Source organism: Corylus avellana, chromosome 6 (genome assembly GCF_965113065.1).
Source record: "Corylus avellana chromosome 6, dhCorAvel1.hap1.2, whole genome shotgun sequence".
NCBI classification, from domain to species: domain Eukaryota; kingdom Viridiplantae; phylum Streptophyta; class Magnoliopsida; order Fagales; family Betulaceae; genus Corylus; species Corylus avellana.
Window position 1 is genome coordinate 26,595,208 of NC_142495.1, and position 20,047 is coordinate 26,615,254.

Sequence of the window (20,047 nt, forward strand, 5' to 3'; positions counted from 1 at the left end):
CTACCTCCTAGAGACTTCAAGAGTGACTCTTGAACAGTATTAACCAACGTGATATAAAATTCAACCAATTATTGTTGATACTTTAAGCATCTTATATTTTGACAAGTGACAATAAAAAAAAAAAAAAAAAAAGTAGGTTTATTTTTTGTTTATTTTTTTTTCACATGTCAAGTTAAATGGACACATCTGTATTTTATTGGGTATTCTGTATTGCATTGTCTTATGCCTACATGTTTTTGCTGAAAACCCTAACAACAACTGGAATAGAAGGCAACAATTTGACAAGGATAAAAACAATAAGGAGTTTTACCCAAAAAAAAAAAAAAAAAAAATGAGACAGTAGGGAGTGGTTTGATCAATTTTAAATTGAGATATGCTATAGAATCTAATAAAAACTTCATATTTTGCTTATACAAGTTCATGTGGCAAGATGCCACATCATCTTCTTTTTGTTTTGTCTTTTGAAAAATGTTTCAATCTAATAAAAACTCAACATTTTGCATATGAAAGTCCATGTAGTAAGATGCCACATAATTTTTTTTTTGAAGGAAAAAACACAAAACAAAAAGAAGATGATGTGGCATCTTGTCACATTGACTTTTATGGGCAAAATATAAAGTTTTTATTACATTATAACATATTTCTCGTCTTTTTCCCTCCACCAAAAATATGATGTGGCATTTTACCACATGAACTTTTATGGATAAAATATAAATTTTTTATTAAATTATAGCATTTCTTTTTTAAATTTTAGAGAATGATTTGGCAAAAGCTTAAATCTCATTAACATTTATTATTAATTTTTTTTTTTTTATAAAAAAAGGAAAAGAAAAAAAAAATCCTTAGAAACGATTTTTTTTTTAATTTTTTTAAAATTAGGATTCTAAATTTATTATGAACGAACTAAAAAGGGATTAATTAAGTTTGTTGGTGATAATTATACCCTTCCTCTACCGCCAAACAGCGTTTCCAAGTCCTCTGCCAAACACGACCCAAGTAGACCCCCCAGCTTCAACCCCCCTCCCCCCTCTCTCTCTCTTTCTCGCTCTCTCTATCTATTTGAAATCTTCGAATTCCTATCTCGGCGTTCCTACTCTTTATATCTAATACTTTGCTTCTTCAATTTCATTGTTCATTAACTTCAAATAAGCTTCTTCCATATTGCTTGCTATTTTTTTGGTTATTATTTGTTTGTTCGTTCCTTTTGATCTGAAATTTGCTTCTGAATATCTCCAAATTGGCTTCGGATCCCCCGATTCAGTTTCGAGATCGACTTCCCGGTGTTAACTCAAGATTTTTGGAGGTTTGGATCGTTTTCCAATAGATTTCGAGCAAATTAGGGTTTTGTAATTACTGTCTTAGGGTTCGTGATTGATTAAACTGAGCGTAAACTATTTGTTTGACTGTTGGATTCTTGTTGTGCTTAATTAGGATGCGGATAAGATGATGAATCAAGGAGTAAGTACTGAGACCATACCTCCCGTGGACTCCGGTTCGCTCGAGGTAATTTATAGAGACTATTGTTGTTCTATATTCTGTTTGATAGTATGAGTTTAAATGAATGTTTTGTTTAAAAAATGTTTTTAGTGGGTTAATTGGGTTTGTTTGTGTTTTTGTGAATTCATTGGTTAGTGGGTTGATTACCTTAAATGAGAATAAGTGCTTCTATTGTTCAATATCAATAAAATGTTCTGGAGGAAGTCATTGCTCGCTATTGTAACAAAATAGTATATATATATATATATATAGCCTGATGCACTTTTAATTGATTATCTTAAATGAGAATAATTGCTTCTATTATTCAGATTTTTTTTTTTTTTGCTTCTATTGTTCAATATCATTAACTTGTTCTACTTATCAAAAAGATATCAATAAAGTGTTATGGAGGAAGTCATTGCTCCCTATTGCAACAAAATAACATCCTCAGAAATGCAAAATTGAAATAAATATCTTATGAAATTTCTGCTGCTCGTACAAAATTACATGTGAATTGTGAGTAAACAGTTCAAACGTATATGGCCTATGCATGGGACTACATGCAATAGTTGCATGTATTCATCTTGGACAAGGAACTATGGTCTGGATGGCCTGTTTGGGGAACGTTTTGCAGTTTACATAGGCTGGCGTTGTATTGCTGGGGTCTTTTTTTGTATCCTGCACGTTTCTTTTCTTCTGTTTATATCAGTTAAATACATGTTGCAACTCTTGTAAGTTCCTCATTGAGTGCATTTCTTAAATTCATGTGGTTTATTGGTTGCTGTGAGTGGTAACAGTTATTAACATACTTTGCATTCATTTATTTTTCAGAACCATCACGTAGTTGATGCAAGCCAAGGACAGACATCTTCATATTTTCCTCCAACAGCTGGATCTGATGCCATATCATGGACCATTCACCGTGCGGATCATAACTCCACCCAGAATGGGACTCTTCCCAGTTCCACTTCCACGTACCAATATGATTACCACACACAGCCACCCACGAGAAATGTTCAAGAAGGTCTGAATGCAGCATCCCTCCCTTCTAGTTCATCGAGTTTGGGAACAGCGAATGTATCACAAGATTACAATGGCTATGCATCGTACCCTAATTCTACTGATCCATATGGTTATGGAAGCACTGGATACCCGGGTTACTATAATAGCTACCAGCAGCAGCAGCAGCAGCAGCAGCAGTCTAACCAACCCAGCTATCAACAGCAGCAGTTTAACCACTCCAGTTATCAGCAGCAGCAGCCTAACCATTCCAGCTATCAGCAGCAGCAGCCTAACCACTCCAGCTATCAGCAGCAGCAGTCTAACCATTCCTACTCACAAACTGTAGGAGCATATCAAAACACAGGTGCTCCTTATCAGCCTCTTTCCTCATTTCAGAATACAGGGTCTTATGCTGGGCCTGCAAGTTATTCAAGCACTTACTACAATCCTGGTGATTATCAGACAGCTGGAGGTTACCCAAGTAGCAGTTACAGTAATCAGAATACCTTGTGGAATGATGCCAATTATACAAATTATACTACCCATCAGTATTCAAACTACACTCCAGACACTACAGCTTATAGTTCTGGTACTACTACTGCACCTTCCCTGCATTATCAACAGCAGTACAAGCAATGGGCTGATTATTACAGTCAAACTGAAGTCAGCTGTGCTCCTGGCACGGAGAATATGTCAGTTGCTAATACATCTAATGTTGGGTGTCCGATTCCTGGTGTGAGTGGTGAATATCCAGCTTCAAATACCCAGACACCACCTTCTTACACCCCCCCATCTTGGAGGCCAGAGTCCAGTTCATCTGAATTGGCTTCAGTTCAGGTTTTAATTCCCTTGTATATAGAATTTAAAAGATATTATTTGCCCCATTTACTTGACTGTGATTGATATTCTAATGCGCACTAACGCGCACACGCACACGCACACGCGCACACACACATCTTTGCATATATATATATATATATACACACGCATATGTACGTAATAATCTTCTATTGAGTATATGTACAAACTTGTAATTGGTGATGCAATTGCATCACTCAAATCTGTTTCCTGTATTGTTTTCATGACAGATCACATTGAGTCTTCTTGGATTAATTAATTATTTTGCAATACTGCTTGGTAGTTAAATTGCCATTGCCTTTCTCTGGTCTTTTCGTTTTGTCAGCCTGCTGCAGGAATTAGTGGTGCCAATGATGGTTACTGGCAACATGTGGCTCCAAGTTCTCAAATTCTCCACACTAGTCCCATGCAACCCCAATCACAAAAGTCTTTGGATCCAAAAACTTCCTATGATATCTTTCAGGATCAACAGCAAACTGCATATTCTCAAGTACCTAATGTACAATATCCTGCTAATAATCAGGTGCCCCAGAGTTATCAATCTCCTGTGCAAACTGTTCCATCTTTGGATACACGAAGGGTAAGCAAATTGCAGATTCCAACAAACCCTAGAATTGCTTCAAATTTGACCTTCGGTTTTCCAAAAACCGATAAGGATAGCTCTACAATCAGTGCAGCAGCAAAACCTGCTTATATCAGTGTGAATGTTTCACCAATGCCAGATGAGAAAGTATTATCTAATAGTGCTGCTGATTCTATACTTAAGGTGAGATTCCTTCTTTGTTTGTTTAGTTGCCTTTTCAAATTATATCATCCAAGGGAACTTGTTTTGTAAGGTAGACTGCAAAGATACCGTTACCATCCATCCAACTAATTGTTAGTAATGGCTTATCTACTAATTATAAAGAATGTAAGATTTAGCAGATGCAGAAACACATACTAAAATATGGAATTGCGAAACATAAATATCCTTTTTTTAATGCTGGAAGCTCGTTTATTTTGCTTTGAAGTGCAAGTCTTCAATGCCATGTTTTCGAAACTGGAATCTTGTCTTATTGTTGTTAAATATGGTATTGGATTGACATAATAATCCTTCTTTTCTAATGCTGGAAGCCTGAATATCTTCCTCCGTATGAGTCTTGCAATGCGACGTTTGGCAAACTATAACCCAAAGAGGAACTTCTTGGGTTGATGGTTGGCTGGTTTTGTAGTAGCGGTTGAGGATTATTTAAGTGGATGCAGTATGTCCAGCCATACCCTTGGAAGGCATTGTATGATGTGCAATAATAAATACAAAACTGTGATTTTGTTGTTGAACTGTTTACACTGATCATTTGGTTGAGTTCTTGGCTTCCTTGCTTTTATTTGACAACAAGGACATCATTACAAAGTATTGAATTTATTTAAATAAATTGAGGAGCGTTTCATTTTTATTATTTTTTGCTTACATTCTTTTGAGTTAGTCCTATTATTTGGTTGAGCTGCAATCTATAGGTTTTGATGTCCACCATGATGGCTAAGGACTGGAAAGTGTTGGTTTTAATTGCTCATGGAGTCTTTTTAACTCATTCATGTTTCGTAGCTCTGCATGTCATGCTTCCTTAAGTGCACTTGTGTAATCAATTTTATAAATTTGGAATTTAGTTTCTAGACTTTTGATGATTTGAGTGACAGATGTTTCTATCAGAGACTTGGATGATATGGTTTATTCTAACTATTTAAACTATCTAATGTTATTTTATAACACAAATTGACACTGCAATGGTTTGGTTTGTGACTTAATGTGTCATGATATAGTTAATGACTGTTTTGGTGCATGCAGCCTGGTATGTTCCCCAGGTCGCTACGCGGTTATGTTGAAAGGGCTTTGGCTCGCTGTAAAGATGATACGGAAATGACAGCCTGCCAGGCTGTCCTGAAGGAGGTAAGCGGCATAGGAGTTGGCAGGTGCATTCAATTGTGAAGTTGCATGTGTTATTCTCTCTCTCTCTCTCTTCCCTCCTTTGGCCTTTGGCATGATTTAAGTGTCTTTATTGTTCATACTTATAAAAAAAAAGTGTCTTTATTGTTCATGACAGCTTGTAGGATAAATTTTAGAGTTGTCTGAGGTGTTGTATTGAGCAAAAATGTGTTAGAAACCCAATAAAAGCATTAAAAAGTAAGAAAGGATATAGAACTTTTAGAGTTATGGACAATGAATTGTTCAAAAACAATGTATTAATGTACTCCCTCCATCCCATTTAGTTTTTCCTTTTTGGGATTTCATGATAATGTTTGCTTCCAAGAGTCGATGCATATAGTTTTATGAATTTTCTGATTATCTTTATTTATTTCAAAGTGGAAATTACTAAGTTATGTCTTCGTGAAATAAGCATTATATGTCTCTCCTTAAAAAGTTGATACAAAGATCAAGGGAATTAGAGGGAGTAGTAAAATCCGAAAGTGTGGTTGATGCTACCACTTGTTTTAGCTGGTTGCTGTAATAGATTTCTATATGAAGTGAAGTGCCCATGAAAATATTTATCTTCATTCTTTTCAAAAGAAAAAAAAGCGTCATCTTCCAATCAGCAAATGGATGATTTTTTCATTCTTGTATACTTCCTTCTTCTCTTGTATAGTTCCTTCTTCTCTCGTATATTTCCTGTGTATTTGGGTTGCGCCTCTATGTGCTTTTTAATGAGATTGATTTACTTATAAAAAAAATTATTTGTTTGACCTACTCACTTTACAATGAAGTTGAGAAGAGTCGTGTTGCTAAATCTATGGATAGGGATGAATTTTGCTTCTAATTTATTGAGATTGAATCTGCAGAACTTGTCTGTTGTATCAATTAAATTATTTAACTTCTCCTTATTTCTTATTGGACTTCATTGACATGATTCTGCTCTCCTGACATGATTCTGCTCTCCTGACATACATACATACATTCATGTACGTATGGATATATAATTACATTTATAGGACTGAGTTTTTGCACTTACCATTTACATGAATTTATTTCTGTTTATATTATTTGGGTACCTTTTTTTTTGTTGATAAAAATATTGTATATTTTTACTGCTACTTTCAGATGCTCACCAAGGCAACTGCGGATGGTACACTTTACACACGAGACTGGGATACCGAGCCGCTTTTCCCACTACCAAATGCGGATGCAGTCAACAAAGAGTACTCTCTCTCTCTCTCTCTCACATGCACGAGCGCTGCAAAGTTTTGTTTGGCAGCTTGTTTTTCATTTTGTGTATTTAGCTTTGCCTTGATCTTAATTTTTAGGATTGAGTCTTATAAAGAAAAAATTACAATTGAGAGTACACTCAAATTTGTATATTTTTCTATGTTTGGGTGCTCTCTTTCTCTTGCAATTTCAATTTCTGCTTCAAGGAAGCATCATTAGGAGCTTTTCTTTCGTTTTCTTAACTAGTGATTCTTTAACCACTCATCTTCTTCCTTCTTTCTTTTGGGGGGGGGGGGGGGGTGTTGGGTATTGTGCCGAGGGTGTGGGCACAATTAGGCCTTTAGAATAAGCTCTAGTAATTGGTGTATAGTTGTTAAGGTTTTATAGCAGTAAAAACAACTGTTCCAAATATAGAAAATAGTAAGGCTGTCATTATATCTGCTAGTTAGCATCAATTAAGAAAGACTTTGGAGAATCTTATTAAACAGTGTTCACATTGGTACATCTTTAAGAATTTCCAATGAGTGAAAGTGTAACACCCCTTCTGGTAGGAAGACGATATTACGCATTGTTCGAATCAGAAAGATACGGATATAAGAATTCCATAAACTAAAAAATAAAGCAAACTAAACGTCTCATAACAATTAGAACTTAAACCATCGTACTACTGTAGTACTGTTATTAAAACTTGTCCTGTTAAAACCTAACCTCTATACCCCTAGTTTTAACATAGAAAGCATGTTGTAACAAAACAAACTAATGTGCTTAATGCATTTATTTAATCCTCTTCTAGGTGAAGGCTTTTGTCTATAGTTTTCCTGGCCTGGAGAACCATCCAAGACATCATCTAGGTTAAAACAAGATTAAAACAAAGGGTAAGTCGGATACTCATTAAGTAGATCGAGCATATAATAAATGAAGTTGGAAACAATTTTCATTTTCAAAACATCAAGAAGTACAAGTAAAACATTCACACATATCATAAAACCTTCTTTCTAATTTAATCTCTTAAGTAGCCAACGCACAATTTTGCCGTGTGTAACGGTTGGCGATCACAAGGTTCCCGACTCCACTCTTGTGGCCCCAATTGGAGCCGTGTCTTACTGGATAAATGGTGGTGCACTTGAGTGAGCCATTCTCAGCGCCACAGCGGACCATACAAGATGGCTGCCCCTCTCATTAGCTCCGGTACCATGGCACATTATTTCATATGGCCAAGAAAACTGGTTCTTGCACTATTTTTGCAAGTTTTGGAACATAGGAATTAGGAAAATCACAAAGGAGAAGTTTTTATCAGATTTATTGAAAAAGAATTATCAAAAACTAGAAAGGATTGTTGAGAACACTTTCCCCAAAATCTTGATCAGAAGCTGTACAGCAAGTGGCAGCTTCTAGGAATTGGTTTTGGGGCTCAAATTGCAACTGATTTTGCATAAAAACAATACAGAAATTTTAGGTAGGCTATATGAAATCTGAATTTCAGTTTTCAATTGAAAAGTTTCAGATGCTGTATATTTTATCTCAGTTCATAAATGGTTTAGATAGTATACTTACCTGGGCAATTTGCTAAGATGATGTATATTAGAAATTGGGTTGGTAGGAAAATTATTAGTTTGTTAATGTATCCAATCCTGCTAAATATACAAATTCATATAGCATATTGGGGAGCATTTTTTTTTAAAATAAAAATAAAAACAATTTTTTTCTTTGTAGAAAAAGTCATTGGGTTAATTAGTCAACTGAATTAAAATTTGCATCTTTGAACCAAAATGAAAGTTTTTTTGTACAGAACATGAATTAATATTTCTCAGCATTGAAATTATTTTTTTCTGCAATTAGAGGGCTCAAATGCCCCTTTATTGAAAGACTATATAGCCCTTAGGCTCCCCAAAATCCAAAGTTTGAGGGGGGAAGCTCTTATAAAAAAAAAGGTTCATCAGGTATTGGAAAACTTTTATGTTTATGATTAATAGGGGCATGGTCATTTTGGTCCCCAAAGGATTAAGACTGGGTGAGTGGTTGTTTGGTTCAGATTGTTAGTTTATACGTCTATTTGTATTTGGATTTATTGTGAACAATATCTAGCATGTTGTCCATTTATCATCGAGTGCTTTCTGTTCTGCAGCAGTTTTCAGAGTTCAACCCCAGGTTCATCGTTGCCAAAGTACAAAAGAAGTCCAAGTAGAAGATCTAAAAGTAGGTGGGAGCCTTTACCGGAGGAGAAATCAGTTGACAAGTCAGCATCTGTTGTGAATAACACAGTGAAATATGGTGGCTGGACAAACCCAAGTGAGAGGGATAGAAAGGTACTCTTGTGAAACTTGTTTTTCTGGGTACACCCCCCAGCGCAGGGCGTCTTTCTTGTAGCATACAATGGCAGTTGATTAATACGTTCTTATAAATCCTGTTTTCATGTTTATTTTGTTATTTTTTTTTTTTTTTTTTTTTTATGGGTGGGTTTGTGGGTTTCTTTTTTTTTTTGGCTATGGAGAGAGGGGGGGGGGGGGAGTCTGAGGCCATGGGAGAGGGTACACTCCTTAACTATAATGAAGTGCGTGTTTGTGTCTCTATATCTGATCACTTGCACATTTTTCACTTTACACTAGCTTTGTACAAGTTTGGCATCTCAGATTGTTTTATTGTTAAAAAATGTATGCAGCTTTTTATGGGGAATAATGAGAGCAAGGAGAATAATTTTACGGCTATGAAATTCTCTCCACTGGCCCAGAAAAATGCAAGTAAGAACATCCAGAGGCAGGTTAAGAAGCAGCGTTTTGCTGATGGTTTGAATGCTGCTGATAATGGTGATGCATCTAGTGATAGTGATAAAGAACAAAATTTAACGGCATATTATTCTAGTGCAATAGCACTTGCGAATACACCAGAGGAGAGAAAGAGACGTGAAAGTCGCTCTAAGCGTTTTGAAAAAGGGCAAGGACGTCCAGAAAATAATCACTTCAAACCAAAAAATGCTGGACCTGGAAACCTATACAGTAGAAGGGCCAGTGCCTTGGTGCTTAGCAAAAGCTTTGAAGATGGTGGGACCAGGGCTGTTGAGGACATCGACTGGGATTCCCTTACTGTCAAGGGGACGTGCCAGGAGATTGAGAAACGTTATTTGCGCCTTACTTCTGCACCTGATCCTGCCAGTGTAAATATCGATCTTGCTTTCTGTCATTGATTTTTTTTGACATTCGGGGTCAAACCAAAATTGAACGATGAAGTGATGACATTTTGTGATGAATATAACTAATTTTCTCAACATGTTACTACTTCACAGGTAAGACCAGAAGAAGTGTTAGAAAAAGCTCTGGATATGGTTCAGAATTCTCAAAAGAATTACCTATATAAATGTGATCAGTTGAAGTCTATCCGCCAAGATCTAACTGTACAACATATACGCAATCAGCTGACAGTAAAGGTATATCGTATATATGCTGCATTATGCTGCTTTCTCTCTCTGTTTCCCTCTCTAGCCTGCTCATGTGGTGATCTTTAGTGTGTATTCTTTCAGGATGGTCAGTGAACTAGTTTTATCTTTTTGCTTTATAACTTTGGTGGATTTTATCATCTAGCCTTCGGCAAGGCATTGCATTCCTCCCAACTCTGAGTGAAGAATTGACTATGTTACACCTCAATAGCTTTTCATTTGATCAATAGTTATGTCAAACTCGCCATTGGAACCCATGACCTCCTAACGTCTATCATACTTCCATAAGAAATAAGAAGTATCTCATCTAAAAAGATTAAAAAAGTACCAAAATGGGTGAGTTTCGGATTTGATAGTAAATGATAACCAATTGATGCGAAATTTGTTATGCACAATGAACGTATTAAGGACATGTAATCTAGGGGTGGGCTTGATTAATTATTGAACCAAATTATCTTAAAAGTTACTGAGTAGTGTAATTTTAGATAAAAGTTACCCATTATAGTTCAACCCCTTGTGCATATATATATGTGTGTGTGTGTGTGTATAAAATATTTTGGAATTGGTTATATTGTTTATTCTTCATTCTCATGTTCCAGGTATACGAAACTCATGCTCGTTTAGCTCTGGAGGTTGGGGACCTGCCTGAGTATAATCAGGTTGGTGATCTTCTTTCTGTCGGTGAATATGATTTTGTTATTTATATTGTTTTTTGGTTTTGCATGCTCATTTCTATGGTTTGGTTAAATTTGTTTCACTGTTTTCCATGCATATGTTTCTGAGTCATTTTTTCATCTAAAAACCAGCATCTGCTTAAGTGATCAGTGGAGCCATTTTATGTGCTATTACACAACCAGATTCGGAATCATGAATGGTGCTTAAAAGCATTATTTGTGTATGCCACAGTCATGAGTTCCGATATTGTTGCAAATATTTGGTTTTGTTATACATTTCATGTGCTTCCTACTTTGGCTTTTACTTTAATACTATTTTTATCACTCACTAGATGTGCCGGGCTGCCCGGGGGGTGGGGGGGAGTTGTGAGGGAAAAAAACCCCTTAATAGTATACTTATTTTTTAAACTTTCATTATCTATGAGAGTGTGAAGAGCAATGAGTTACAATATGTTTTAAGTTTTTTTGGTTTGTGTTCAATAATTTAAACTGCTCCTAAATCTATGAGCCTTTTGTCATTTTAATATCTGGTACTTGGCTCAATTTTACTTTGACTATTTGGGGCTTTATGAGAATGTGACGAGCACCGATTTACAATATGCTTTTAAGTTTTTTGGTTTGTGTTCAATAATGTAAATCTGCTCCTAAATCTATGAGCCTTTTGTTATTTTAATATCTGGTACTTGGCTCAATTTTACTTTGACTAGTTGGGGCTTTATATTGGAGCCGTTGGATTTTTACTCTGAACAGTTTCAACTTTTTTTTTTTTCTCGTCAAGAGTGGAGTTGAAGGGTTTAATATTTATTTTCAACAACTGTGGTTAAGTGATTTGGCACCGAAACTTATAGACTACTGTTTGGTGCCATTGCAATGCTACATGGTAGCACTTTCTTGCTTTTTGTTGTTTAAAAACTCTTATTAAGAAAGAGTTTTAATGGGGGCTTCTTTCAGTTGTAGTAAAAAAATTGTTGTGGAATATAATTATCGTTTTCTCTTTGCTAAATAATATATGTAATTCCCTTTGCTTAACAATATCAAGATACCATAATGCCATTTTGATTTGGAATTATTAATCGACTTTCTTCTATGTCATTTCAGTGCCAGTCTCAATTGAAAACCCTTTATGCTGAAGGAATTGAGGGATGCCATATGGAGTTTTCTGCTTACAACTTACTGTGTGTCATTTTGCATTCTAATAATTACAGAGAGCTCTTATCATCCATGTCGAGGTTAGTTAGTCTGCAGAAAGATGATTTAGCTTTCATTGATCGTGTATGCTTACCAATTTGCTTGAATTTCTTTCGGAAGTTCTTTTGCTTTTGCTTTTAATAATGAAGTTGTAATTCAGTGTTGTTTATTTGATTTTTGCTTGAATTCAGTGTTAGCTTTCATTGATCATGTATGATATGATTATCATGGAATGAGTTCAAATTATTAGAAATGTAATATGTTCCCTTTATATTCATTAACCCCTTGAAATTACCTTGAATTAATTTGAAATGTCATCTTGTTGGGTTAACAGATTGTCGGTTGAAGCAAAAAAGGATGAAGCCGTAAAACATGCTCTTGCAGTTCGTGGAGCTGTCACTTCTGGAAATTATGTTATGTTTTTTAGACTGTACAAGACCGCTCCTAACTTGAATACCTGCCTTATGGGTGGGTATATATTATAGAATTATCTCAGAATAAATCTTGCATTTCAATGACATATATGGGGGCCTAAGTTAATAATGGTTGTTCATCTTTGTGCAGACCTTTATGTTGAAAAGATGCGGTATAAGGCTGTGAGTTGCATGTCTCGTTCATATCGCCCAACAATACCTGTTTCCTACATTGCTCAGGTTCTGGGTTTCACCCCTGCCACACCTAGGAATGAAGGAATTGATGAGAAGGACTCAGATGGATTAGTGGAGTGTGTGGATTGGTTGAAGGCACACGGTGCATGCTTTATTGCAGATAACCATGGAGACATGCAACTTGATACAAAAGTATGTACAACCTCACCATTTTAATTTACAATGATATGGTACTTAATATGTGCTAAATCACTTCTTGAGGATTGAGTTCAAACTTAATTTGCTGCTTAGACAAAATCCTTTGACACCTAGGACATGTTTGGATTTTTTTGGGGGAGAGTGATCGAGTGAATGATCCTTTGTTGGGTTCGTGTTTCATGTACTTGTCCGAATCTGTGTATTGAAATTGACTCATTTGCCTGTATACTTCTGTTGTGGTAATTGTTGATGAAATCTTTACTTTCTTAATTACTTTCTTTGCATGTTATACGTTGATCTACAGGCTTCCTGTTCAAGTCTTTTCATGCCGGAGCCAGAAGATGCTGTGGCCCATGGAGATGCCAGTCTTGCTGTTAATGATTTTCTGACACGAACATCCTTATAGTGAAGTTGATTCTACCCAATTGTATTTGTGCATTAGTAAGTAGTGGAAAATACTGCCGCCCCCAACAATCTGTTGTATTACGAAGAGGCGGTATTTTTCTACCGACTGTCATTGTGGATAAGGTTGAGCCTGGTGGGGTTGCCTTTTAACTTTAGAAAAGGTAGATCAGAGCTGTATGATATTGAAATGTAGTGAGAAGAATCCAAAAAAAAAGAAAAAGAAGAAGAAGCTGAAATGGCAGTGGGGCTGATTTAGCAATGTAGCAGCTGATTATATATCAATTTTTGGTATTAAATGCCAATTTATTCTTTTTCGTGAGGACAAATTGTGGTAAATATATTATATTTGAGCAGATAGAAAAATAAGGAAAATTAATTTGTTTGTGTGATGACTCATTCCTATGAGCTCCAATTTACTTTTTTTTTTTTTTTTTCGACTTATCTCTCATATGTTGTAGACTTGTAATATATTTATGTAAAGGTCAGCAGCAATCTGTGTCTTTTATTATTAATTTCCATAGAGGTTAAGTAGTACTCAAATTTTGAGCAGAGTTTTTGAGCTTTTGGAACCAAAGAAATAATAAGTTGCAACTATGATGAGGCATTCAGATGTGAAAAGGCTTCCCTAAAGCATGAAATTAGAAGTGCTCGATCGTCGGGACTAATTTGAAGTTCATATGTTACATGCAACACAAGACTTCTATTGTCCTTTTACTCCTCTGAAAGACTGAATTGAGCTAGGGTTTTGTAGGATCAAAATCATGAACACCGCTGATTGTTGTATAAAGATTAAAGAGAACCTTAGCCCGCTTTCTTTATAACCCAAGCAAGTTCTTATCATTGGGAGTACAAAATCTCTTTTACATTTTTCCAACTTTACTGCAAACAGGGCAGGCATTGGATGATTATTCACAACTCTAATTCTCATAATTTCTTCGCGTGTTTCCGGATTAATAATTTCTCACCAGAGAATGCTCATAATACACCACTACTTTTATCTTACTACGCTATGCTCTTTGAATCAGCCATTCTCAACATAAGAGTATTTTTAGCAAGAGTTTTTATTTTACTACTTAAAATAGAACTTTTATTTTATTTTAGCTATTAATTTTTCACTACACACTCCAATAAAAACATCTATTTTAACTATTTACTTTAATTAAATATTATTTTATTAATTTTTTATCATTTCCTTGTCTTCCCCATAAAAAGAGATAAAAGAGAGGAGAGATAAAGGATTAAAAAAATAGAAAGAAAAAGATATATATATATATATATATATATATATATATATAATAAAATATTACTTACAAGTTACTACAATAACTTGTAAATATGAAAGTTCACTGTAGCAGTAGTAGAAAAACTTTTTATTTTACAGTATTTGTTTGAGCAAAAAAAGTTAACAAAATAACTAAATTTAACTAAAAAGCTAGTTTAAAAACATTGTTGATGATGCTCTAATAAAATTAATAAGGAATCAAGATGCATTGTCGCATGTATTTCTGTATGGATAAAACATGAACTGCCACGTGGGTTTGTACTAGATTGTAGTAAGATAAATGATTAGTGTTAATATTTTGTTTAGATTTTTTTCATATCATCTTACAAATCAATCATAACTTTGGACTCTACATAAGTTAATGATAAACCTCACAAATGTAATAGTTGAGTATCCGTTGAATTTGTAAAAAAATATTGAGAAAAACAATATGGGTAAATCATTTACGACACGTAACAAAGCGCGACCATTCTTCTTCAAAATTATGTCAGGATTGGGATGTAAAACACACTCAACAAATTTGAATGACTCACCAATGATGTACATAAATGGATACTCATTCCTTAGCAGAAGAAGAAGATTGGGGCCAAACGCTGACCCTCTCTTTCTCATATTTTACAAACAAAGCAGCGACCGCCGCAACAAAATATATCTGAATTAGCACGATCGATGGCGTGTGATAATTTATCACGCTCTTACCCGTGGCTAGCTCAACCAATAGCAAAGCAGATAGCCCCAGAATCGCGATCCGCCCGTTTATCCTCTCGCTGTACGGACTGAACCCGAAATCCACTTTTAACCCGCCCGAAACCGGTTCTTTGAGTGGCACCGGCGGCAGGTACATTCCCGACCCGACCCCGCCCTTCTTGGACTTTCGGCCCTTTCGGAGCTCCGCTTTCCTCCCGATCCCGCTACGGTTACGGAGACGGACCTGCGTGAGGCGGTTCTCGAAGGAGTCTGCTTGTGAATCGGATCCGGACTCGGATGGCTCCGGTTCCGATTCGGACGGCGGTGTTTGTGGATCTGTGGCTCGGGTGGTGAAGGAGATTGAAGGCTTGGGCGTGTGGGGCTTGGGCGGGGATGAGGCGAGTGGGAAAGTGCTTGAGAGTTGCAGAGACGATGATGGTATGGTCGCCATCTCTCCCTGTGTTTCTTCTTTTGGATAAGAAGTCGTATTTCTATCTCATATCCATATGTCTTTCCTTTATTTCATATTTTACTTTTACGTGCAAATGCCTATCTAGTGCCTAGTGGTCGGAAGCGTTTGGGCTGTCTTCTTCGATAACTATCTCCACTAATTTTATTGCCCACATTAATGGCTTGTCCAAACAGGTTTATTTAAGAGAAAATTGAAATGATTGTTCTTAACATTTTGGCCATATATATATTTTTTTTTCGGATCTCCAAATTTTTTTAAAAAATTTGAGATTCTTAAATTTATAAATTTTAGTCGTTTATTTTATCTAAGCGTCTAAAATAAACCATGTTTCAGCATTTAATGATGAAGCTATTTTTTCTATTTCATGTAACACATAAATTAATAACGGACATCACAAATCTAATGGTTAATTTATTAAATTTAGTAAAAAAATATTAAAAAAATATAAACAAATATTGACACCAATCATTTCTATTTATTTAAACAACTCACTCACCTGTTTATATTGATTTTTTTTTGGTGTCCAAATTGCTAAACAACTTTAAAAACCAATTTTAAGGATCATAAACCAAGGTCCAACGTGAACACTTTTATAACTTGTTGAAACTAGTTAATCTTTGATTAGCAACCCTTTGAGTTGTCTAGGCCCAGCCCATCTGCAATGCAAAAAGATTTCCTAATGTATAAGAGCATTAGCAGTTAGCACCACTCTAATCTTTGTTCTTTTAATCTTTTTAAAAGAATAAGTTAATTCTTATCTCTACAATATTTTTGCATCTGTTTTCTATCAAAATATTCTTACAACAAAATAAAAATACAATTTATAAAAAAAATGTTTTATATTTTGGGAAGTGTCGTTGGGCCTTAAAATTGACATAAAACGTGGGCCTTAAAACACTAATGGAGGCCTTGAATTAAAATTGACCTAAAACTTGGGCCATAAAGTTTTTGACATTAAAAAAAATAAAAAATAAAATAAAAATTGATGTCTTAAAGTCAAAACGAGACAAATCATATTAGATTCGAGAGATGTTATTCATCTATCTCTTATTTATTACTTTTTCAAATTTACTATTGAATCTGTGGCTCCTACAAATTTAATGATGAATTTAATATATATATATATATATATATATATATATATAAAAGATGAATGAGAGAGGAAAAAAACAAATTTCTCTAAAAAATTTGTTCTTAAAACCGGTTTTAAGTACAAAAAAGAAATAAATTGAAAATAAAAAAAATGAAGAGATGTGGAAGGAAAATACACTAGCCTTAACCATTCAAGTAAAACTTTTATTGAAAGCAACTGAACTCTATAGGTCTACATCCACCATGGGTCGGTGCAAGAGAGAAACCAAAAAAAAAAAAAAAAAAGGACCACTATGTACACTATTAAATGTAAAGTTTAATTTGAACTATAAAATCATTTTTTTAATTTGTTTTTTTCACTCAAAATAGGAGGGTATCGTGTTCCCTTGTACTTAGCTATGAAGTCTAAGCAATTATTGTAGACATGTCAATAATGTCATCCAACAAAACAATAGTGTGGATGTAACGTTAAAGAACGTACATGATTAGAAAAAAAGAAAAAAAAAAAAAAGAAAAGAACGTACATGAGAAATGCATGCATATGTGTTGATCAACCAATAATGGATGTAATTAACGTTACTCTTACCAGCGAAGTAACGAGGAAACCACTGCCTATCTTCCCTTCAATTTTTTTTTCTTTTTTTTTTTGTTGATAAAGTCCACTTAATCTCTTTAAACTACCACCCCAATGATAATTTACTCCCCAAATTATCGACAATTTACTCCAAAAACTACCAAAATAATGACAATGTACCCCAAATTTTAACAAAATGACAAAATTACCCTTACTAAAATAAAAACAAAAATGCTAAAATTTATTTATTTTTTTCAAATTTTTAACGGTATTTTTGTCTTATTGAAAATTCTATAAGGGTAATTTCGTCATTTTTCTTACATGGGGGAGGGGGGAACATTGTTATTGTTTTGGTAGTTTGGAGGATAAATTGTCGAAATTTATAGTTTGGAGGGTAGATTGTCATTAGAGTGATAGTTTGATAGTGAATTTTACCTTCTTTCTTTTTTTAATAAATTAAAAAAATAAATAAAAATAAAAAATCAGGAAAGGCCGTGGGAATGCGTTTCTATTGTCATCGTTTCGACATTAATGAACACGACAACTACGTACGTACAGTATGAAAGGCGTATAGTTAAGAATCATTAAATCAGTTAGCTTATAGTACTGAGTCTATAATTAATACACCTACAATTTAGTTCACTGCAACCTTTTCGTTTAATTTCTTGGGTTTTTTTTTTTTTTTAATATTTTTTTTTAACATTGTACTTTTTGGCCAAGAAAAAGCCCCCTTCAGGTTTCAATGCTTATGTGGTGTGAAAATTACGCTATATAAACATTAGAGAATGAGAAAGAAAAGTGATATATCTCAATACTCCGCCGTAGAGTGGTTGACCACCATCTCGAAGGATATATAAGACGGTGGTCGATTACTCTTCAATAGGGTTATTCTTTTGATTTTATTTTCATTTATTTAAAGGTTTGTGTGATTCAATTTAGACCGTTCATTTCTATTGGCCTTACAATTCTAAGAAATTGCAAAACATGTCAGTCACCTGCTAACTTTAGAGTTGACCTAATTCGATTAATCCAGGTTGAGGGCAAGCCGACCTTAGGCAATAGCTAGCCTTGAGTTGATAGTTCCTAATTTCTGATCTTTTATTTGAGTAACACGATACGCCACAATTTTATTGAACCAAGGGTGATCCAAATAGATGAAAATTTTATTGATTAATGCTCATTCAATCATTCAAATGCTGATATGATTTATATAGGAAACCAATCAAAGAGATCATGAAATGGATACTTTATTGATTAGCTTATGAATTGAGAAATGTTACGATTTTTTATGGTGTTCTTTTGATCTTATGTAGATATTGTTTTCTAAAAAAAAAATATATGAAGGACTAGTAGAGTAAATTTTGGTTTTCTTTTTTTTTTTTTTTTTTTTTTTTTTAAAAAAAAACTATTCAGGTACGTAGGATCACGAGAACATCATGAGATGAGACATATATACCGTTTAAAGGGGATTGGGTCCTTGACGAAATGAAACTCTCATGAGAAGTCTAAGTTTAAACGCTTTAATTTGGTGGTTGGCTCTCATTAATTTTGGTGTTAAAAACTTTGAAAATAGGTATAATTATTGTCTTTTGCAATTTTGCATGGGGTCACTTGTAAATCCTTTCCATTTCAAATGAATAGGATAATATCCAGTTAGTTATAGTAGAGAGATATTTTTGTCTTTTTACTTTTTGAGGGGATAAAAATATCCCTCTACTATAATCCAGTTGATTTGAAATGGTGAGGATCTAGTTCTACTTGCCCTTTTGGAAAGCCTAAACTTTAATTGCTGGAAGCTATCGGCAGGATTTCTAGCAGCTTCATGCACATGAATCATGAATTCATGAGTTCTGTTTGGTTGCCAAAACTGACAAAAGGGATACATATTAATTATAATTAATGCATGTGTGGGCAAAATGCATGTGTGGTATGAAATGCTTCTTAATGTTTGGTTAAAAAAAAAAAAAAACTCTAAAAAGCATTAATAAAATGGAGTTCTCAGTCTTCTGCATTAGTTAATCGGTGCACGTACGTAATCTACCTCAACCTTGTTAAACAAACTGAGCTGCCTCATTAATCCTCTTGCCAGCAATATTGTAATTTCAAGGCACTGCTCCATTTAATTCATTTCTGTTTATGTAGTGTCGTCCTTAATACGGGCAATATATATTGGTCCTCCTCAGTGGGTCTTGCGAAAACTTTATATATACTCCTACTATTTAATGGTTCATGTTTGCCATATATATATTGGTTGAACAATAATATGTTGGTGCTCATCTCTAACCATTCCAGGAGAAGGATAGAGGAGAATAAATGGAAGAAAACGCAGTCCAAAACATAGTAATTAATGAACACAGCCTCCTTTAAACTTTTCCTTGAGAAGTACGTTTCCCCGGCCCTATTTTATGACACAGACCATTAACCTGTTAGGGCATTCTTTAAGTCGATATACATGAAAGATAACTCAGTTTAAACCCACAATCCCCATATAAGCTATGGATCAATATTTAAATTTAAAGGAGCGTTTGCAATTCTAACTGTATATGAATTTTATGTGCGCAAGGACAAAGGAATGGGGCCAGCAGGTATAGGCGATTCCTCCCTCAAATCACAAGGAAAAAAAAAAAAAAATTCAAGGTAAGCTTATAATTTTGTTTTTTTTTTTTTTTTTCCTATTAGCCCCTACCTACTATTTTTTTTTTTTTTTTTTTTAGCCATCGAACTAGATCACACTTAGATAAAATATCTACAATAATATAACTTTCCCTACAGAATCAATCACTATGTACAAGAGCTTCAAAAGGAGATACCATGCCCGCATGCAAGAGTACACCATGCACCCATTCTCATGGAGACACACACACGTATACAAAAGTTAACATCGCATATTGAACCAACGTGCACAGTAATAAGCACTTGATCTACG

The 20,047-nt window shown here is 34.6% G+C and overlaps 2 protein-coding genes across 4 annotated transcripts; one reads left to right on the forward strand and one right to left on the reverse strand.

Moving 5' to 3' along the window:
* Nucleotides 1-1,010: 1,010 nt before the first annotated feature.
* SAC3A (SAC3/GANP/Nin1/mts3/eIF-3 p25 family) lies at nucleotides 1,011-13,410 on the forward strand. Of its 3 annotated transcripts, none has more exons than XM_059600158.2 (14): nucleotides 1,011-1,303; nucleotides 1,432-1,503; nucleotides 2,308-3,315; nucleotides 3,662-4,102; nucleotides 5,159-5,260; nucleotides 6,407-6,504; nucleotides 8,637-8,817; nucleotides 9,171-9,662; nucleotides 9,792-9,932; nucleotides 10,541-10,600; nucleotides 11,714-11,844; nucleotides 12,138-12,271; nucleotides 12,368-12,603; nucleotides 12,914-13,410. In XM_059600158.2, the coding sequence occupies exons 2-14, from the start codon at nucleotides 1,444-1,446 to the stop codon at nucleotides 13,013-13,015; spliced, it is 3,186 nt and encodes a 1,061-aa protein (XP_059456141.2). In that variant the 5' UTR covers nucleotides 1,011-1,303; nucleotides 1,432-1,443; the 3' UTR covers nucleotides 13,016-13,410. The 3 variants fall into 3 exon arrangements, with proteins under 3 accessions (XP_059456141.2, XP_059456142.2, XP_059456143.2); XM_059600159.2 differs by having other exon boundaries at nucleotides 8,640-8,817; XM_059600160.2 differs by lacking the exon at nucleotides 12,914-13,410 and having other exon boundaries at nucleotides 12,138-12,233; nucleotides 12,368-12,482.
* A 1,334-nt stretch (nucleotides 13,411-14,744) lies between these two features.
* Nucleotides 14,745-15,604, reverse strand: LOC132188156 (FKBP-type peptidyl-prolyl cis-trans isomerase). Its single transcript, XM_059602558.2, has one exon. The coding sequence runs from the start codon at nucleotides 15,432-15,434 to the stop codon at nucleotides 14,853-14,855; it is 582 nt and encodes a 193-aa protein (XP_059458541.2). The 5' UTR covers nucleotides 15,435-15,604; the 3' UTR covers nucleotides 14,745-14,852.
* Between the last annotated feature and the right edge of the window lie 4,443 nt (nucleotides 15,605-20,047).

Coding starts and splice junctions, on each gene's coding strand:
- LOC132188156 (XM_059602558.2), bottom strand. CDS start 15,434: ATGGCGACCATACCATCATCGTCTCTGCAACTCTCAAGCACTTTCCCA.
- SAC3A (XM_059600158.2), top strand. CDS start 1,444: ATGATGAATCAAGGAGTAAGTACTGAGACCATACCTCCCGTGGACTCC. Junction 5,261..6,406: donor GCCAGGCTGTCCTGAAGGAG/GTAAGCGGCATA, acceptor TGCTACTTTCAG/ATGCTCACCAAGGCAACTGC. Junction 6,505..8,636: donor GCGGATGCAGTCAACAAAGA/GTACTCTCTCTC, acceptor TCTGTTCTGCAG/CAGTTTTCAGAGTTCAACCC.